General features: G+C 46.0%; 1 protein-coding gene across 2 annotated transcripts in view; it reads right to left on the bottom strand.

Annotated features, from left to right (window-relative positions):
* Window positions 1-2,954: 2,954 nt before the first annotated feature.
* The window catches only part of ARHGEF40 (Rho guanine nucleotide exchange factor 40), a 224,019-nt gene continuing 208,107 nt past the window's right edge, over window positions 2,955-18,866 (bottom strand). For both annotated transcript variants that reach the window (XM_075319935.1, XM_075319934.1), the window contains exons 19-22: window positions 16,235-16,351; window positions 15,978-16,151; window positions 4,921-4,976; window positions 2,955-4,826 (exon numbers count right to left, since the gene is read on the bottom strand). In XM_075319935.1, the coding sequence (XP_075176050.1) occupies window positions 4,785-4,826; window positions 4,921-4,976; window positions 15,978-16,151; window positions 16,235-16,351 (389 nt within the window). In that variant the 3' untranslated portion in view covers window positions 2,955-4,784. The remainder of the gene's footprint in view (window positions 4,827-4,920; window positions 4,977-15,977; window positions 16,152-16,234; window positions 16,352-18,866) is intronic.

Genomic DNA, 18,866 nt, shown 5'->3' with positions numbered 1-18,866 from the left:
GCAAATTGCAAATATAGCTACGTTTTAGTGAGTTTCTATGACTAAAAACGCACCTAGAAACGCAAGGGGTGGGTATTACAGTGACGTGTACAGGAAGAGGATTCCTTGTGTTGGTAAACACAGAAGCGTGAATCCTTCCGGTACCGCCACCGCTGCGTCCACCTCTCGTCCGGCACCATGTCCGCTCCCGTCCAGCGCTATGTCCGGATGGGAGGTGGAAGCAGCTGCGAAATCAAACGTGAACAGTAGAAAAAAAAAATCTCATACTCACCTGTCTGTAGACTCCCGGTACATGTCCGCTCCCAGCTCCTCTTCCAGATATTGCTACCCCTGCTTCGGCTGTGTGCAGACTCCCGTCCGATAGCTGCAGGGCCTGTCGGTGATCAGCTGATGCGGTCACCTGACGGCATCAGCTGACAGTATAAGTCCAGCGGTGAGGACAGCTTTTTACAGCCCGTCCGGCTTAAACTATCAGCTGATGCCATCAGGTGACCGCATCATCTGATTACCGCCGAGTCCTGCAGCGATCAGACGGGAGTCCGCACAGAGGTGTGTAGTTTTTTTTTTTTGTTGCACTGATGCATCAGCTGATTATTTAAACGCCGTTTATACAATCAGCTGATGTGTCATGTGATTCACATCCTTGAACCTGACACATCATCTGATCGCTTTGCCTTCTTCCAGCAAACCGTTCAGATGATATTGGATCCGGATTGGACGGCGTGGGACCCTTGACCCAGGATTACTGCAGAGGAGGGGATTTCTTTATTTCAATAAAGATGGAGTCACTAATTGTGTTGTTTTATTTCTAATAAAAATATTTTTCTGTGTGTTGTGTTTTTTTTTACTAGAAATTCATGGTGACCATGTATAATATTGGCGTGACACCATGAATTTCGGGCTTTGGGCCAGTTGATAATATACAGCTAGCCCTAACTCCATTATTACCCAGCGAGCCACCCGGGACCAGGGCAGCTGGAAGAGTTGGATACAGCGCCAGAAGATGGCACTTCTACAAAAGCGCCATTTTATGGGGCGGCTGCGGACTGCAATTCACAGCGGGGGTGCCCAGAAAGCTTGGGCACCATGCGCTACAGATTCCAATCCCCAGGTGCCTAGCTGTACCTGGCTGAACTCAAAAATTGGGCGAAGCCCATGGCATTTTTTTTTTTAATTATTTCATTAAATTCATGAAATAATTAATAAAAAGGGCTTCCCTATATTTTTTGTTCCCAGCTGGGTACAAATAGGCAGCTGGGGGTTGGGGGCAGCCCGTACCTGCCTGCTGTACCTGGCTAGTATACAAAAGTATGGCGAAGCCCACGTCATTTTTTTTTGGGCATAAAACTACATACAGTCCTGGATGGAGGATGCTGAGCCTTGTAGTTCTGCAGCTTCTGTAAATATGTCCGGTATTCCATGTAGCCTTCTACTATTTCACTGTTTCTAATAAAGCTATGGGACTACTTACTCACACTCCTAAGTAGTTCTGCAGTGACAGCACTTGCATCTAGTAGACAGTTATGATTTTTGGCAGTTTGTGCAAAAACACTACTGATTAAGGCCAGCTTCACAGTTCCATTCTTGCATTGGAATACCACAGCTAAGTGAAGTAGTTAGCTCAGGTTGGAACACCTTGTAGTTATGCTGGGTCTTCCGATGCGATGTTTAACTCAGACCAGTGCTATCCGATGTTTTATTGTAAAGTACTAAGACCATTGTTATTCTATGGGGCAGTGTAGATCTGTATTTTTTTCTCATAAAGATACGGCATGAGAAAATAAAAGTCGCAACATGCTGCGAGTGACTCAACAAGTCGGATCATGCACACCCATACAAGCCTGCGAGCGAGTATAAACCATCAAACTGGCACTCACCTTTCAAAGGTCTAAGAAGAAATGACAATAGATTTTTTTTTTGAAGCCTGACAATAAGATATTTCAGCTGGTACTGTCTTTTTCTGTCATATAAATTTTCAGATAGGCATTTAATTCTACAAATTCAGGTGCGGACTACTTTATACTGTAACACCAAAAACTAGAAGCAATTTACATTGCATGGGAAGGATAAATAAGAACATTTTCCTTAATGGAAACTGTCACATTGTACATGCAGTTGGATCTGTGGACATTTTGGTATGGAGAAGAAGACGTTGAACAGAATAATATATAGGTTTGCTTGAAAAGATTCAGTACAATTTGTATTTTATCAATTGAAATTCCTGGTGTTTGTATACATGAGTCCCGTGGGTGGTCCTAATCAATAATTGACAGCTATGTCTGCATGTATATAAGGAAGCTTGTCATTCACTGAGTAGACCCAACGTTTATTCATACAAACACCAGGGATTGCAAGGCATCATATACTGTGCACACTGGCTATAGTCTTTGAGAGGCCCTCCCCTTAAGACTACTTATTTATGTAATTTTGGGGAGTTGTCTCAAAGAGGCTTCATTATATTTGTAATTAATGACCAATCACAATATAGCTATATAATGGAGCACAGCTAATAAGAGCTGCCAATACATACAAATGCAAAATAATACATTTTACTGCATTTAAAACATGAAAAACTCTATATACATATTTAGGTCTTCTCATTGAGTGACTGATTTGTCATTTAGGAAAGTAAATGTGCTTAGGATGTGATTGCATGGCCCATCGTGAGTGTCCAACTTTTTTATCTCATAATTGGAAAAACTGGAAGTGAATGGAAAACATTTACTTACAATTTTCTTTTAATTCATGAAAATGATATGTGAGACATGGTGTGTGTATATATATATATATATATATATATATACACATACTGTATATATATATATTTGTAAAAATTACTTCCTAAACTACAGCCAAAACATATGTCAATGAATAAAAATGATCCAAGACAATACAAAATGAGACATGAAATCCAAAATTATTCAGCACGATGATAATTGAATAATTGACAGACATACAGTATATAATGTTTAATAAAAAATGTGCCGAAGACAAACCACAGACAAGACATAGGGGAGAGAAATAAAAACAAAACAAAAACAGAAAATGAGCTACACAATGTTAACATTGGCATACATATGAGAATAATACTTTAGGCCTATATAAAATCAATGACTTTCTATTCTCTGGCACAGTCGGAAGAATTTGTGCGATATGTTGCATTGTCATTGTTTGCCAAAAGTTTACTTGTACCTGTTTATATAAAAGAAAAGCTCGCTATAAGTGATTGTTTCATAGAGAAGGTAGAGGGACAAACGCTACCACTCCTCCCCAGACAAACAAATGGCAGAAACTGCGCCAATCTGATGCAAATAGGCTGTACCATTGTAAAGCATTGTCCGGCAGGGATTGCACCATCGTGTTAGGGGTTAGGAATGTACCATAATAGCATTAAACAATATCTAGTTACAAATAGGTGTACCATGGCAAGGCATAACCCAGCAGAGATGAATACATTCTAAGCCCCCCTGAAGTACTGCAGCAAAACTAAAGAGCAAAGAATCTACTCTTCCTTGTCTCCAAATCTCATTGTTTCCTGTAGAGAGGATACAATCAATACATCTCTTTATAAACGCGTCTGCTGCAGGCTGCCAGGCAGGGTTTATTGATCTCCACATATCAGGTTAGACCCTTTCTACTGAGCACAGAAGCAAAATGTAAAAGAGAGCATAAAAGGCAATGTGATCTACAGAGACATATAAACGTACAACATAACATACATAGGCAAGGGCTTCCCTCTACCCTACATTTATGCATGCACATTTGCTACTGCATGTTTAGCAGAAGAAAACTGACAATGCTTAAAAAAAAGTGCAAGCTCTACGAGGAAGTACATTGATTTCTACCAAAGGCACAAGAATGGAGATAAGAAAAGTGCCATTTTTATTAATCACCTTCCATAGGAGCTGAGATAAATCATATAGCTCAGGTCTATGAGCCCGTTCACCCGTACAGCATTGATTTCCTGGCTCTAATAACTGTAGTCCGGTCTGAAACCATCCATGCCGCTCCTAGGTCCCAGCTGTATGACTGCCATTGTCCAGTCTGCACTATTAATCCAGTTAAGCATTTGTATGGCAGTCTAACGAGTGCATAGTGTTAGATTTATCATGTCATCCCTTATATATTCCTGGCTTCTAGATGGCTACTATATTTAAGACTAGAAATGCAACATGATATGTTTCTATGGCTTATTCTAGCAAGTACCGTTTGGATAAAAAAAAATCCTGCTAATTAAATATTCTATTGCTGCATTTATACTGCCAAAAATACTAACCCAAAGTATTTGGAGCAGGGTGCAGGTCCAGATGAGACACAGTAATAGCCATGAAGTAAAGCTACCCCACCAGGCTATATTTATAGGGCACTGACAGTTGTCATGCTATATTAGCCTCATAAGTAATAATTAGCAATAATCATTGGTATTATGGATCTAAAATTGTATCCATGTATGATAAAGAAATAATACTGAAATATAGCTATATATTTTCCATAAACCCCACTATACTGGGCCTATACCTTACAAATGCTTGTCCACTACTCTAGGACCTAATCTGACATTCAGTTCAATGTTTCTTCCACATCAGATAGTTGTAAGAAGCTAGAGACTCCAAGCTTCAACTATGCTAAATTATGTCTTCGAGCATTGACTTTTTTGTGATGTCTGAGATTTTTGGTTCCTTTGGAAACAAATAAAGCACCATCATTCGCTGAGGTTGTGGAAATGCTGAATGTGATCTCCAGCGTTTATGGCACCATAAAGGTAATGTATAGTTTTATAGGCATTACACAGATGTGGAAGGGAAGATAACTTCAATGGACAACTCCTAAAAAGAAGGAAAAAAAGGAGAACTGTAAGTGACAGCTATCGACTGGAGGCTGAAAATTTGTGATAATTATAGGCATGGCCAGGAATATTACCTTTGGTTTGTCTCCCTCCTTAATAGGCGAGATTGATTTTAGGCACACAGGGCCACCTATAGGAAACACAAGACGACTATCTAAAAAATGTGCCAAACTAGAAATTGTAGAAGCCAGTCATACACAATTGTATTACATTAAGATGTACGGTGCCTCTCTGCAGGATAATACGGCCACTTGGCAGCTAATAGCTTATAAGATCCATTAAACGTCCCCTGAAATCCATTAGTCCTGATATTGCGTATACAGTAGACGTATAAACTTGGCTGAGGACTGGGTATGCGATTTTCAGTAACATCGTAGCAAGAATAGATAAATGTACAGTTGCAGACATATTTATTCACTATATTATTCGCTAATAAATCTAATTTCCAAACTTTATGTTGTTTTCATTATACCGATCAAACAAGATCAATTTATATAGCTCAACACATCTAATAATAAAAGTGGCGTTTTGTGCTGAATTTTGAGGAATCACTTATTATGACTTCTACAGTCTCAGGTATGGTAAACCCTTACATGACAAGTTTCTTTTGTACTTAGTAGAGCACCTTTACCTGTTTTAAACTGCCACAAACATGAAGCATTGCCTTTTATCAGCTTGTCATGGGCAATGGCCTCCAGTTCACTAACCCCTTCTTGACCAGGTGATTTTCCGTCTTAGTTTTTTCTTCCTTATCTTCCAAGAACCATACCTTTTTTATTGTTTTATTTACACCTCTGTGTGAGAGTTTGTTTTTTGAGGGATGAGTTGTACTTTTGAATGACACCATTAATTTTATCATGTGGTTTACAAAGAGGCAGGAAAAAAAATTTTTAGTGACATGAAACACTGAAAACAGACCAATTCTGCAACGTTTTTTTTTTAAGATTTTTATATACCATATCCACTATACAGAAAAATTACCTGGCAATACAATTCTCCAGGGCAGAACAATTATGCAGTACCAAACGTGCATAGTTTTTGTTTGTTATTTATCTGGTGAAAAAAAAAATCGGGAATGTGTAAAAAAAAAAAAAAAATTCATTTGTGTCACCATTTTCCAAGACCCGTAACGTTTTCAATTTTTGGTCAATGGGGCTGTATGAGAGCTTGTTTTTTTGCACCCTGAGCTGATGTTTTTAACGATGCCTGTAGACAAGCATTACATGGCTCTGTCACAGATTGACAGCAGCATTTAACAAGCTGAAAGTCGCGGGCGATGCTCCGCGAACCGGCGGCTGTTAAAGACAGATGATGGCTGAAGAACACAGCCATCATCTGCTGAGAAAGATGCCGGCTCATCTTGCAGGCCTGCATCACAGTTAGAAAGCTGGCATATGATGTACCAGTATGTCAAATATCGGTAAGGGGTTAATATTCTTGAGTTGTCAAAAGAGTGGTCCAAAGTTGAGAAGAGATCATTGCCTTGTGCAAACATGGAGAAGCATACAAAAAGATACTAAGACAAAGAATGTTCCTAGAGATTAATATAGAAGAATAGTTCCAAGTTTTAAGCTATTGGAACACTGGGTACACCGGATGTCACTGGCCGCCATCAGATTCCCAGGGAGAATAATAGTCAAAAACCTTTGAGTAACTGCAAAAGATCTAAACAAGATATGGTGGCAGTAGGTACCGAGGTTTCAGCTTGCACTTTAAGGAGCATACAAAATGCTGTAAGTCTCCATACCAGAACTCCAAGATTTAAACCTCTTCTTGCAGAATGCACAAGAAAAGTCAGCTTCATTATGCTAAAAACCAAATTAATGAGCCATAGAAGTTTTAGGATTCTGTTCTGAATAGTGATGAAACTAAACTGGAAATTTTCTGTCCTATGGATCAGCAGGATGTGTGGCGAAGGAAAAATAAAGCATACATGGTAAAGAACACTGCATACGATAAAGCATTGCGGTGGCTCAGCGATGCTCTGGGGCTGCTTTGTTTCCTCTGGAAACTGGCACTGGAAACCTGCAGCATGTGGTGGACAAGATGGATTCAATCAGGTATCAGGAAATTTTAGAAAACGGCATGTTTGTAGCAGGTTGTAATCAAATACTGCTCGATTAACTATTTAAAGATGCTTGTCGGCATGAGGGGGGTAAATAATTCTGAGACTGCAGTAGGTAGTATTTACATTGTTCTTGTTCCATTGATTTATTACAAACAGCAGACAGTTTGTACATTTTTCCTAAGAAACCTAATTTGCAATGGGGGATGAATAATTTTGACAGCAGCTGTAACAATTGGATCTCTCTTCTTTATCAGCTTTTCATCTGATGTTATCTTAATCACAGCATTATAGGGTACGAGACAGTGGATTCATGCTGCCGGATCCACACTGCAGTGTTTCAGAAAAAAACAGACTGATAGCCGCCGGGGACCAAGTCACACAAGACACTAGTTGGAAAGGCGAGTTTCTGGTACTCTCTCCACACCCGCTGCCCTCAATTGATATCTCAGCCTATAGAAGCACACAGGGAGAGACACGTCAGCTAGTGATGAACGAGCGTGCTTGCCACTGCTCATTACTCGATCGAGCATTGGGGTATCGAGTAGAGTGGGTGCTCAAGCTCGAGTGCCCACCCCGCATGTTTTTCAGCTGTTAAGGGGGCTTTACACGCAGCGACATCGCTAGTGCAATGTTGCTCGTGAAAGCACCCGCCCCCGTTGTTTGTGCGTCACGGGGAAATCGCTGCCCGTGGCGCACAATATCGCTAGTACCAATCACACATACTTACCTTCCTAGCAACGTCGTTGTGGGCTGCGAACAACCTCTTTTCTAAGGGGGCGGTTCGTGCGGCGTCACACGGCAGGCGTCCAATAGAAGCGGAGGGGTGGAGAGCAGCCGCATGAAAGTCACGCCCACCTCTTTGCCGGAGGACGCAGGTACGGTGTTGTTCGTCGTTCTTGGGGTGTCACACGTAGCGATGTGTGCTGCCTCAGGAACGACAAACAACCTGCGTCCTAAACGAGCAACATCATTTGGGAAATGGACGACGTGTCAAATAATCAACGATTTGGTAAGTATTTTGCATCGTTAGCGGTCACATGCAACGACGTCGCTAACGAGGCCGGATGTGCGTCACGAATTGCGTGACCCCAACGACATCTCGTTAGCGATGTTGTTTCGTGTAACGGGGCCTTTAGACAGCTAATCAACATGTGGGGATTGCCTGCCATACACGGTAATGCCGTAGCCATGTTGACTATTGGCATTACTGTGATTGGCCAGCTGCATCGCGTCATCGGGTCTTGTACGAGACCCGGTGGCGCGATGCTCAGCACACTGCAGTTCAGGGAGATTTGATCTAGGAGGGACAGCTTATATTAGAGCAGACGTATAGGCAATGTTGTACACGTGTAAACATGCACCGTTTAGTGATTTTAGCTTTGTGTAAGGTAATAAACAATTTTTAAAACCGCGTACGGCTCCCCTATTTCTGATAACTAGCCAAGGTAAAGCAGGCAGCTGTGGGCTGATATTACCAGGCTGGCAAGGCCCATGGATATCTGGCCCTTCCCAGCCTAAAAATGCCAGACAGCAGCTGCCCCAAAATTGGCGCATCACATTAGATTGTAAATTCTGGAGCTTACCTGGTTCTTCTCAACTGACCTGGTGCGGTGACAATAGAAGTAATATTTTTTTGGTTGATGTCAATTGTGAATTGTCAGCTGGTATCAAGCCCAGGGGCTAATAATTGAGAGGTGTCTATCGTAGAACCCCATTACTAACCCAGTAAGTGTAAAGTGAAAAAAAATACACATACAGAAAAAAATAGTATATTTGAATAAAGACTCCCTCATGCTATCCCTTGTTCACCAATCTAGTATTTAAACCCCCCCCCACAAAACTCCGACTTAATCCTTGGTGTACTGGTCCCAAAATGTCCCCAGAATCAGTACTCCAATCTATGTAGCCTTGTTTCGAGAACGAGGGTTCATAGGTCATTCCTGGTCAGCACCATACCTGGAATTTCTCACGCACGGTCACTCTGGGAGTCAGAGATGCGACCATGCGTCTCCCCTTGATGTTTCTATTACAGTTGAGAGCTGTTTCCATCCATGTCAAAGATTTTAGGGCCCCCCGCCCTCCTAGGGGATCTACCAGAAAAATGCTAGAATTCCCCCATTGACTTCCATTATAATCTTTATTCGAATTGAGCCCGTCCGAACGACCAACCTGCTCAATTCGAGTAACAAGCACTCGAGCAGTTTAGTGCTCGCTCATCATTAATGTCAGTCAAGGGGAGTGGGTGGGGAGAAGGTGTGGGGACCCACTTGTCCAAGTTGTCTCTTGTGTGGCTTGATCACCGTCTGCTTAAAACTATGTTTTTCTCTAAAATGCAGCATTGTTTCAAAGGTAAACATACATGGCTGAAATCATGCAGCCAGTGTCTCATACATGCACGGATTGGGCAACATGGTTCAAAATTCCCTTTAAAAATGGCTATACAGCAAATAAATAAATTACATGTATAACTGAAAGTCTGGTATAAAGAAAATGTGAAAAACAGGAAACCAACTTTGTTGCTGCCACTCAGCGGTTATGTTAAGAAGACAAAGATTTTTTTCCTACAATGGTTAAGGCTAAGAACACACTTCCGACTTTTCTGCCATTTGTCGGATCCGGCGCGCTCCCGTACACTGTGTACAGTAAAGTGGCTGCGCGAAAAGCTCCGGTCACGTGCTGTCATGTGACCAGAGCATGTGACCAGGAAGTTGCAGCGCAGCCACTGTACTGTATAGACTGTACGGGAGAGCGCCGGATCCGACAAACGGCAGAAAAGCCAGATGTGTGTTCTTAGCGTAATCCTGCTATTCTGTTTCGCAGTCATTATACTGGTGAATTATAGGAATTTTAGGCTTTTTAGTTATGGGTGACATATGGTATTACTGTAGCTGTCACATATAAAACATGGGCATAAAAAAAGAGAATTTTGTTACTTACCGTAAATTCTTTTTCTTATAGTTCCGACATGGGAGACCCAGACCATGGGTGTATAGCTTCTGCCTCCGGAGGACACACAAAGTACTACACTCAAACGTGTAGCTCCTCCCTCCTAGCATATACACCCCCTGGTAGCCAGTCCTAGCCAGTTTAGTGCAAAAGCTGAAGGAGGACATCCACCCACAAGTAGAGACAGAGCAAAACCCGGAACAACCGGAACCTCTGTCTACAACAGCCGGTGATAACACACGGAACAAGAAACCTGCCAACAGGCAACAGGGAGGGTGCTGGGTCTCCCATGTCGGAACTATAAGAAAAAGAATTTACGGTAAGTAACAAAATTCTCTTTTTCTTCATCGTTCCTTATGGGAGACCCAGACCATGGGACGTTCTAAAGCAGTCCATGGGTGGGAATAAACAGAAAAACTGAGAAGTAGGTGAAACCTAACTTCACAAATGGGCGACAGCCGCCTGAAGGATGCGTCTGCCCAAGCTCGCATCCTTCAGGCGGCAGTGGTAGTGCTTCGAAAAGGTATGCAGACTAGTCCAAGTGGCAGTCTGACAGACCTGCTGAGCCGTAGCCTGGGCCTGAAAGCCTAAGAGGCACCGACAGCTCTGGTCAAGTGTGCCTTGATCCCCGGCGGGAGAGGCACTTGAGTACACTGGTAGGTATCGGAAATGGCCGACCTAAACCAACGAGCCAGGGTCGGCTTAAATGCCGAGAGGCCCTTACGCTGACCAGCGGTCAGCACAAAAGAGAGGTGCACCGCCTAAGAACAGCGGTGCGAGACACATAGATCCGGAGCGCCCGCACCAGATCCAGAGTATGCAACGCCCTTTCAAAGCGCTGAACAGGAGCCGGACAAAAGGAAGGCAGGGAAAATGCCCCAGTTAAGGTGGAAGCAGCAACCACCTTAGGGAGAAAGTCCGGAGTCGGACGGAGAACCACCTTGTCTTGATGAAGGGAGGACTCCGAAGAAAGTGCAGCCAAAACAGAGACTCTCTTGAGGGAAGTTATGGCCACTAGAAAGACCACTTTCTGTGAAAGACTAAACAAAGAAACCTCCCTAAGAGGCTCAAAGGGGGGTTTCCGGAAGCCGTGAGGACCGAATTAAGGTCCCAGCGCTCCAAAGGCCGCCGGTAAGGCAGAATGATGTGAGATGCGCCCTGCATGAAGGAGCGCACCTGGGCCAGCCGGGCGATACGCCGCTGGCACAACACTGACAGAGCCGAGACCTGTCCCTTAAGGGAATTGAGGGATAGTCCTAGCTGCAGACCGGACTGTAGAAGGGACAGGAGGGTCGGCAAGGCCAAAAGGCCAAAGGATACTTCCGTGCTCGAGTCATAGTGGTGATGACTTCAGGAGGGATACCAGAAGTCGTCAAGATCCATGACTCAAACGCCACGCCGTCAATCTGAGAGCCGCAGGTTCTGGCGGAAAGACGGACCTCGTGAGAGAAGGTCTGGACAGTCCAGGAGATGCCATGGCACCTCTAAGAACAGACGGAGCAGGTCAGGGTACCAAGCTTGCCTGGGTCAGTCTGGAGTAATGAGAATGACCCGACGGCCCTCCTTTCTGATCTTGCGCAGGACTATGGGCAAGAACTAGAGGGTGAAACACGTAAGACAGACGAAGCTGGGACCAAACTTGAACCAGTGCGTCTGCCGCAAAAACCTGAGGATCGTGGAGCCACGGTTTGACGGCTGAGACAATCTGCCTCCCAGTCTTCCACGTCTGGGATGTGGGCTGCGGATATGGTGGACTAGGAGTCCTCCGTCCACTGAAGAATGCGATGAACCTCCAACATTGCCAGGCGGCTGAGTGTCCCGCCCTGGAGGTTGATGTAGGCAAACGCTGTAGCGTTGTCTGACTGGACTCGAATGTGCCTGGCCGCCAACAGATGGTGAAAGGCTTAGAGAGCTAGAAACACAGCTCTGATTTCCAGCACATTGATCCAGAGGGCTGATTCGGACAGAGTCCAAGTGCCCTGCGCTCCATGGTGGAGATATACTGCTCCCCAGCCGGATAGACTAGCATCTTGGTGAGGATCACCCGGGACGGAGCCAGGAAGGAGCGTCCCTGAGACAGAGGGGCCGAAGCCACCACTGAAACGAGCCCCTGGTTTGTGGCGAAGCCACCACCCCGTGGAAGGAGGAAGTCCGCTTGTTCCAACAGCGGAAAATATCCAGCCGCAGAGGACGCAGATGGAACTGGGCCAGGGAATCGCTTCCATTGACACCACCATCTGATCCAGCACCTGTATTAGGTGCCTGATGGAACGACGTCAACCGCCAGCGGAGGGACTGCTGTTTGACTAAGGGCAGCTTCACAAGTGCCGACAGAGTCTCCAAATGCGTCCCTGGGTATGTGAACTTCTGGGTCGAAGTCAGAGTGGACTTGGACAGAATGACAAACCACCCGAATTGGTTAGAGTGGCGAGAGTGAGCGAGGCACTCCGCTAACAGTTTGCACTGGATGAAGCCCAGACTAGAAGGCTGTCCAGGACAAAAGGATCACTGCCAACCCCTAGAGGTGCAGGACCGCAATCACAGCTGCCCCGACCTTGAGAATACTCGAGGGGCCGTGGCTAACCCCAAGGGAAGAGCCACGAATTGGACCTCTCTGATTGCAAAACGTAGCCAACGCTGGTGTGAAACTGCGATTGGCACATGCAGATAGGCATCTCTGATGTCGATGGATGCCAGGGAATCTCCTTGGGTCATTGATTGATCGCAGAGACTCCATGCGAAAATGCCGCACCTGAACATGCTTGAGAAGCTTGAGATCCAGGTCGGAAGGCACCGCCCTCTTCGGGTACTAGGAATAGATTTAAGCAGAAATCTCAGAACCGTTCCCAGTCGGTACAATTACTCCAGTGGCCTGCAAAAATGCCACAGCCTGTGAGAAGGCGGCGGCCTTGGAGCAGGGGGGAGTTGACAGAAAAAATCTGTTTGGCGGGCTGGATAGAATTCTATCCTGTAGCCGTGGGAGATGGTATCTCGCACCCACTGATCGGAGACGTGTTAAAACCATACGTCGCCAAAGTGGGAGAGCCTGCCACCGACCAAGGACGTTGCTGGCGTGGCCAGATAGCCAGGAGGAGGCTGACTTAGTGGCAGCATCTCCTGCGGTCCTCTCGTGCGCCATTTGGGATTACGATCCTTGGCTGAGCCAGTGGACGAGGCCGAGGGCTTAGAGAACGATCAGATGGAGGAACGAAAAGAACGAAACCTCTACTGATTCCTGCCCTGGACAGGTTTCCTGGTTTAGGTTTGTGGCATGGAAGAACTCTTCCCGCCAAGAGCTTCCTTAATAATTTCATCCAGTTGTTCCCGAATAGTCTGGTCCCTGCAAAAGGGAGCCCAGCAAGGAACTTCTTTAGAAGCATCCGCCTTCCACTTCCGAAGCCACAGGAGCCTGCGGATAGCGAGGAAATTAGCCGAGGCCACCGCAGTGCGGTGAGAGTCTCCAGCATGGCAGACATGGCATAGGATGAAAAGACTGAAGTCTGGAAGTTAAGGCAACCATTTCGGGCAAAGAGTCCCTGTGAGGGAATGCATCTCCTCTAGAGAAGCAGAGATGGCTTTGAAAGCCGCACTGCTGCAAAAGCTGGGGAGAACGAGGCCCCTGCCGCCTCCATACAGATTTGGCCAGAAGAACAACCTGGCGGACAGCAAAGCCGTAAGTGAGGAGCCATCAGCCACTGATACAACGGTCCGGGCTGAGAGTCTAAACACCGGAGGGACCACCTTTGGTGAATGAGCCCACTCCTTGACCACCTCTGGTGGAAGGGGAAAACTGTCATCAGAACCACGCTTTGGGAAGCGTTTGCCAGAGCAGACCCTGGGCTTGGTCACAGTGGCCTGAAAACTGGAGTGGTTAAGGAACACACTCCTTGTTCTCTTAGGCAAGGTAAACTGGTGCCTTTTTGCCAGAGAGGGTTGCTCCTCTGATACTGGCGGATTGAGATCCAGTACAGAATTAATGTACAGTGGGATCCTTAGAGAGGTGCCGTCAGCCACTGATACAACTATCCGGGCTGAAATACTAGACACCGGAGGGACCACCCTTGGTGAATGAGCCCACTCCTTGACCACCTCTGGTGGAAGGGGGAAACAGTCATCAGAACCACGCTTTGGGAGCGTCTGTCAGGACAGGCTCTGGGCTTGGTCACAGTGGGCTGAAAACTGGAGTGGTTAAGGAACACACTCCTTGTTCTCTTTAAGGTATACTGATGCCTTTCTGCCAGAGGGGGATACTCCCCTGATACCGGCGGATTGAGGTCCAGTACAAATATAATGGACGCAATCAAATCATTAGCATCTGCATCACCTTCGGACAGATCAATGGTACATTAAGTAGCGTCCGAGCCCCCAGTAAAGACATCCTCCTCGTCCAGTGAGTCAGCTCGTGAATCAGAGCTGCGGGACGGGGAAGGACAGGGGACCCTGCGTCTCCATTTTAGGAGGACGGGGTCTGAGACCAGATGAAGAGTCCTCTGAGAGCTTTTCTGAGCGAGCCGTAGCAGCAGAAGCGCCTTGAGAAGGGGGCTAATGCATGCTCAGCACCACCGGAGCAGCTGGAGGGACCACTGATGAGCCTCCAGGCTGAGGGACCACTGTGTTTATGTGCTCGGTACAGGCAGTACGAGTCTACATGCAGTGCATATTAAGAACAGCCTTGCAGCCTTGCTCTGATGTGAGACATGCTGCAGAAGTGGGGGCTCTGTGAGGGAATGCATCTCCAGAATGACCCCCAGCAGAGTATATAAACAGAGGATATAAGCAGCTGCACAACTGGAGGTTGTGGCTTGCCAGACCGTTTAACATACATTTCTGTGCCCTCCAGTCCCCCAGCCCAGGCCCCCATTTGTCACAATGTGGTATCTCTGTGCCTATGCAGACATTGAGAACGCTGAGAAAATGGCGACCGGAGCGAGGAGAGGGGGCGGGGCCTACTCTGAGAGCGGGCAAATGAGGTATACAGGGGAGGGAATCCTTCCTCAGTGAGGAGTGTCCGTTCCCTGTGCTGAGCAGCCGCTGGGCGGAGCCACACTGTCCCTCTGCATAACTAATATGCAGGGGCAGTGAAACCGAAACTAGGCCTCAGGCGAAGCCAGGGCCTAGATTTAAACATGCGGCCAGCGTGCAGGCACCATCGGCACGGTTCTCCAGTGAAAACTGGAGAACCGGCCGGAAATGTTACCACAGTCATATAACACACTCCCCCCAATAAATAAAGTACAAGGGACCCCTGGAAAGACCACTTTCTGTGGTAAAAACGTCTCAATACTTAGCTTTTGAGACGCAGGTGCCAGGTCCCTGGGGGGGGGGGTTAAACGCTCCGTCCGGCAGAATCCTGAACAGGGCTGCGGATGGAGACCGGTCTCCTGCAAAGCAGTGAGAACCGTGATGGCTCCCACTTCAAGCCAGAGCCTCAGAGGATGGTGAAGGAGCGCGGCATGTGAAGGCTCCAGCCTTGTAAAATCAACCTTAACAGCACCGCCGACACAGTGGGGTGAGAAGGGACATGCCGGGAGTCCAGATTGGACCCGCTTTTCTTCCAAATCTTTGAAATCCAAAAAATCAAAAATCAAAAATCAGAGAATGCATGTGTATGTGTGACCTCCTGAACACAAAGCATTGAAACTGGCTAGGACTGGCTACCAGGGGGTGTATATGCTAGGAGGGAGGAGCTACACGTTTGAGTGTAGTACTTTGTGTGTCCTCCGGAGGCAGAAGCTATACACCCATGGTCTGGGTCTCCCATAAGGAACGATGAAGAAATATCCTTATTAATTAAATGGGTGAAAAGAATATATAGTGTATATATTCATGCAAACGTGTGTAAACATGCAGCGTTTAAGGGTTTTTGGGAAATAAAACTAACTTTCTTAAACATGCACTGAAAAGAAACACAAAATCTGCATCCAAAAAACTCTGCAAAAACACTGAAAGGTGCACATTTTGAGAGTAAGTTTTGACTGCAGAAAAAATTGCAGCAAAAGCGCTGCATTTCAACATAGCTGTAGAATATTGGAAATAAGATTCCCATTACAGAGGTGCTGTCATGCATATGTACATACACCCCCATACAAACACATTTATACCCAAACACCTTTTTACCTGTGAAAGCTTCCCCTATCTCTTCACTTATTTTGTCTGGGTGAGAGACCCTTCCAGGTGATCGCAGCCTCCGAGGGCTTGGTCCAGATGGGAGTGCAAGGCTGAGAGATGATGGAGGGGACGGAGAACTATGCTCACAGGATAAGAAAGGCACAGAAGCACGGGTACGAGAACCTAAAAAAGTTGGAACTGTTTAATGTTTGCGCATTAGTCATCCTTTCAGCCTTTTTATATTATGATGCCTTTGCTAGACCCACCTCTTGCTGTCAGGAGAGCACTAACTGTCCTTTCACTTATTGCATTGAATCCAGCCTTAATGTCCAGAAATGACCGGTGGCTTGAACCAATTGTGGATGTGTCCTGCGCCCGATGCTCTAGAAATAAACAAAATGGTTAATATGATATGATTTTTCATATCACAATTACACGGCCTTACTTTTTAGTGATCTTCGATTAACACATCCAAATTACATATTTTACTTTGCTTTACCTTAAGGTAGGTATTAAAGGGGTTGTCCAGTTCTAACAATACATTACTATGCTTAAAATAACAAACACAATTAGAATTACTGACTGAAAAGAGCCCTTGACACACAGCACTCATGAGATGACGTGTCAACAAAGGAAGTGACATTCTTTGTTTATCTCAAGATGGAAGTGAACCTGGGATCAGAGCGGGGATGATTAGATCGGAGAACCTTTGATAACGGAACTACATTAGTAAAGCTGGTGTCACGCACAGCGACAACGACAACGACGTCGCTGCTACGTCACCATTTTCTGTGACGTTGCAGGGACGTCCCGTCGCTGTCGCTGTGTGTGACATCCAGCAATGACCTGGCCCCTGCTGTGAGGTCGCCGGTCGTTGCTGAATGTCCAGCTTCATTTTTTGGTCGTCACTCTCCCGCTGTGACACACACATCGCTGTGTGTGACAGCGAGAGAGCGACGAAATGAAGCGAGCAGGGAGCAGGAGCCGGCGTCTGGCAGCTGCGGTAAGCTGTAACCAGCGTAAACATCGGGTAACCAAGGGAAGACCTTTCCCTGGTTACCCGATATTTACCTTCGTTACCAGCCTCCGCCCTTGCTGCCAGTGCCGGCTCCTGCTCTGTGCACATGTGGCTGCAGTACACATCGGGTAATTAACCCGATGTATACTGTAGCAAGGAGAGCAAGGAGCCAGCGCTAAGCAGTGTGCGCGGCTCCCTGCTCTCTGCACTGTGACATGTAGCTGCAGTACACATCGGGTTAATTAACCCGATGTGTACTGTACCTAGGAGAGCAAGGAGCCAGCGCTAAGCGCGGCTCCCTGCTCTCTGCACATGTAGCACAGCGACGTTATGATCGCTGCTGCATCGCTGTGTTTGACAGCTAAGCAGCGATCATAACAGCGACTTACAAGGTCGCTGTTACATCACAGAAAATGGTGACGTAACAGCGACGTCGTTGTCGCTGTCGCTTAGTGTGAACCCAGCTTAAGTTGTAAGATTTGCTAAGTATAAATCTTTTTGAGTCAATAACCCCTTTGCCTTTTAGTATTTTACTATAAAATCTAAATATACAGTAACTAGGTTTCTGTATTTTTTGCCCCATTACAGGGCAACTCTACAGTGGATATACAAAGTCTACCCCTGTTAAATGTCAATTGATTGCCATGGTAAAAAAATAAGATCATTTCAGAACTTTTTTCCATCTTTACCCATATTCTGTACAAATCAATTGGGAAACAAATTGAAATCTTTTTGGGTGAAAAAGAAAAAAATGAAACTAATATGGTTGCATAAATATGCACACTCTAAAATAAATAGTTTGTTATCCCCTTCACCCCCGAGACTGTATTCACCTTCCTGACCAGGACAATTATTCAATTCTGACCAGTGTCACTTTATAAGGTAACGCGAACCGCTTCATTGGATCCTGGTGATTATGAGAACGTTTTTTCATGACATGCTGTACTTCATGTTAGAGGTAAATTTGGGAAGATATTTTTTGCGTTTATTTATGAAAGTACTGGAAATTTGGTGCAAACTGAAAATTTTGCAATTTTCAAACTTTTATGCCCTTAAATCCGAGAGTTATGTCACATAAAATAGTTAATAAATAACATTTCCCACATGTCTGCTCTACATCAGCACCATTTTTGATACATCATTTTTTTTTGTTAGGAAGTTAGAAGGGTTAAAAGTTTATCAGCAATTTACTGTTTCTTTGTCGCTCCATTGGGAGACCCAGACAATTGGGTGTATAGCTTCTGCCTCCGGAGGCCACACAAAGTATTACACTTCAAAAAGTGTAACCCCTCCCCTCTGCCTATACACCCTCCCGTGGATCACGGGCTCCTCAGTTTTATGCTTTGTGTGGAAGGAGGCACACATCCACTCATGCATTCTCATATTAGTTATGTCGGTTGGAAGAAAAGAGGGCCCCCACGGGGCCCCCGGCATGTTCCCTTCTCACCCCACTACGTCGGCGGTGTTGTTAAGGTTGAGGTACCAATTGCGGGTACAAAGACCGGAGCCTCATGCCGTTTCCTTCACCATCCCTTAGCGGCTCTGGGAGAAGTGGGATCCTGAGCGGTCATCCATTTGCTGGGACCGTGCTCCCTCCGCAGCCCCTGTGGGAATTTGCCGGACCGGAGTCTATTCAACCTCAGGGACCGGGCCCTGCAACTCTAAGGTACTCTGTGTCCCCATTGGGGACTGTGCAGGGAGCGCACCTTCTACCCGGACGCTGCGGCAGCTGCTGAATTGCGAAGGCCGGCGGACTTCCGCGCCGACCGTGCCTGCTTGTCGGGCGCGGTCTCAAATTTAGTCCCCGGCTTCATCGCGGCCTAGTCGCAAAAATCCCGCCCCCGGGCCTGCCTGTCAGGGGTAAGGGCGGGACTGCCGAC

Source organism: Anomaloglossus baeobatrachus, chromosome 1, assembly GCF_048569485.1.
Source record: "Anomaloglossus baeobatrachus isolate aAnoBae1 chromosome 1, aAnoBae1.hap1, whole genome shotgun sequence".
NCBI lineage: Eukaryota > Metazoa > Chordata > Amphibia > Anura > Aromobatidae > Anomaloglossus > Anomaloglossus baeobatrachus.
Note: the sequence above shows the minus strand (reverse complement) of the source record. Positions and strands in the feature narration are given on the sequence as shown.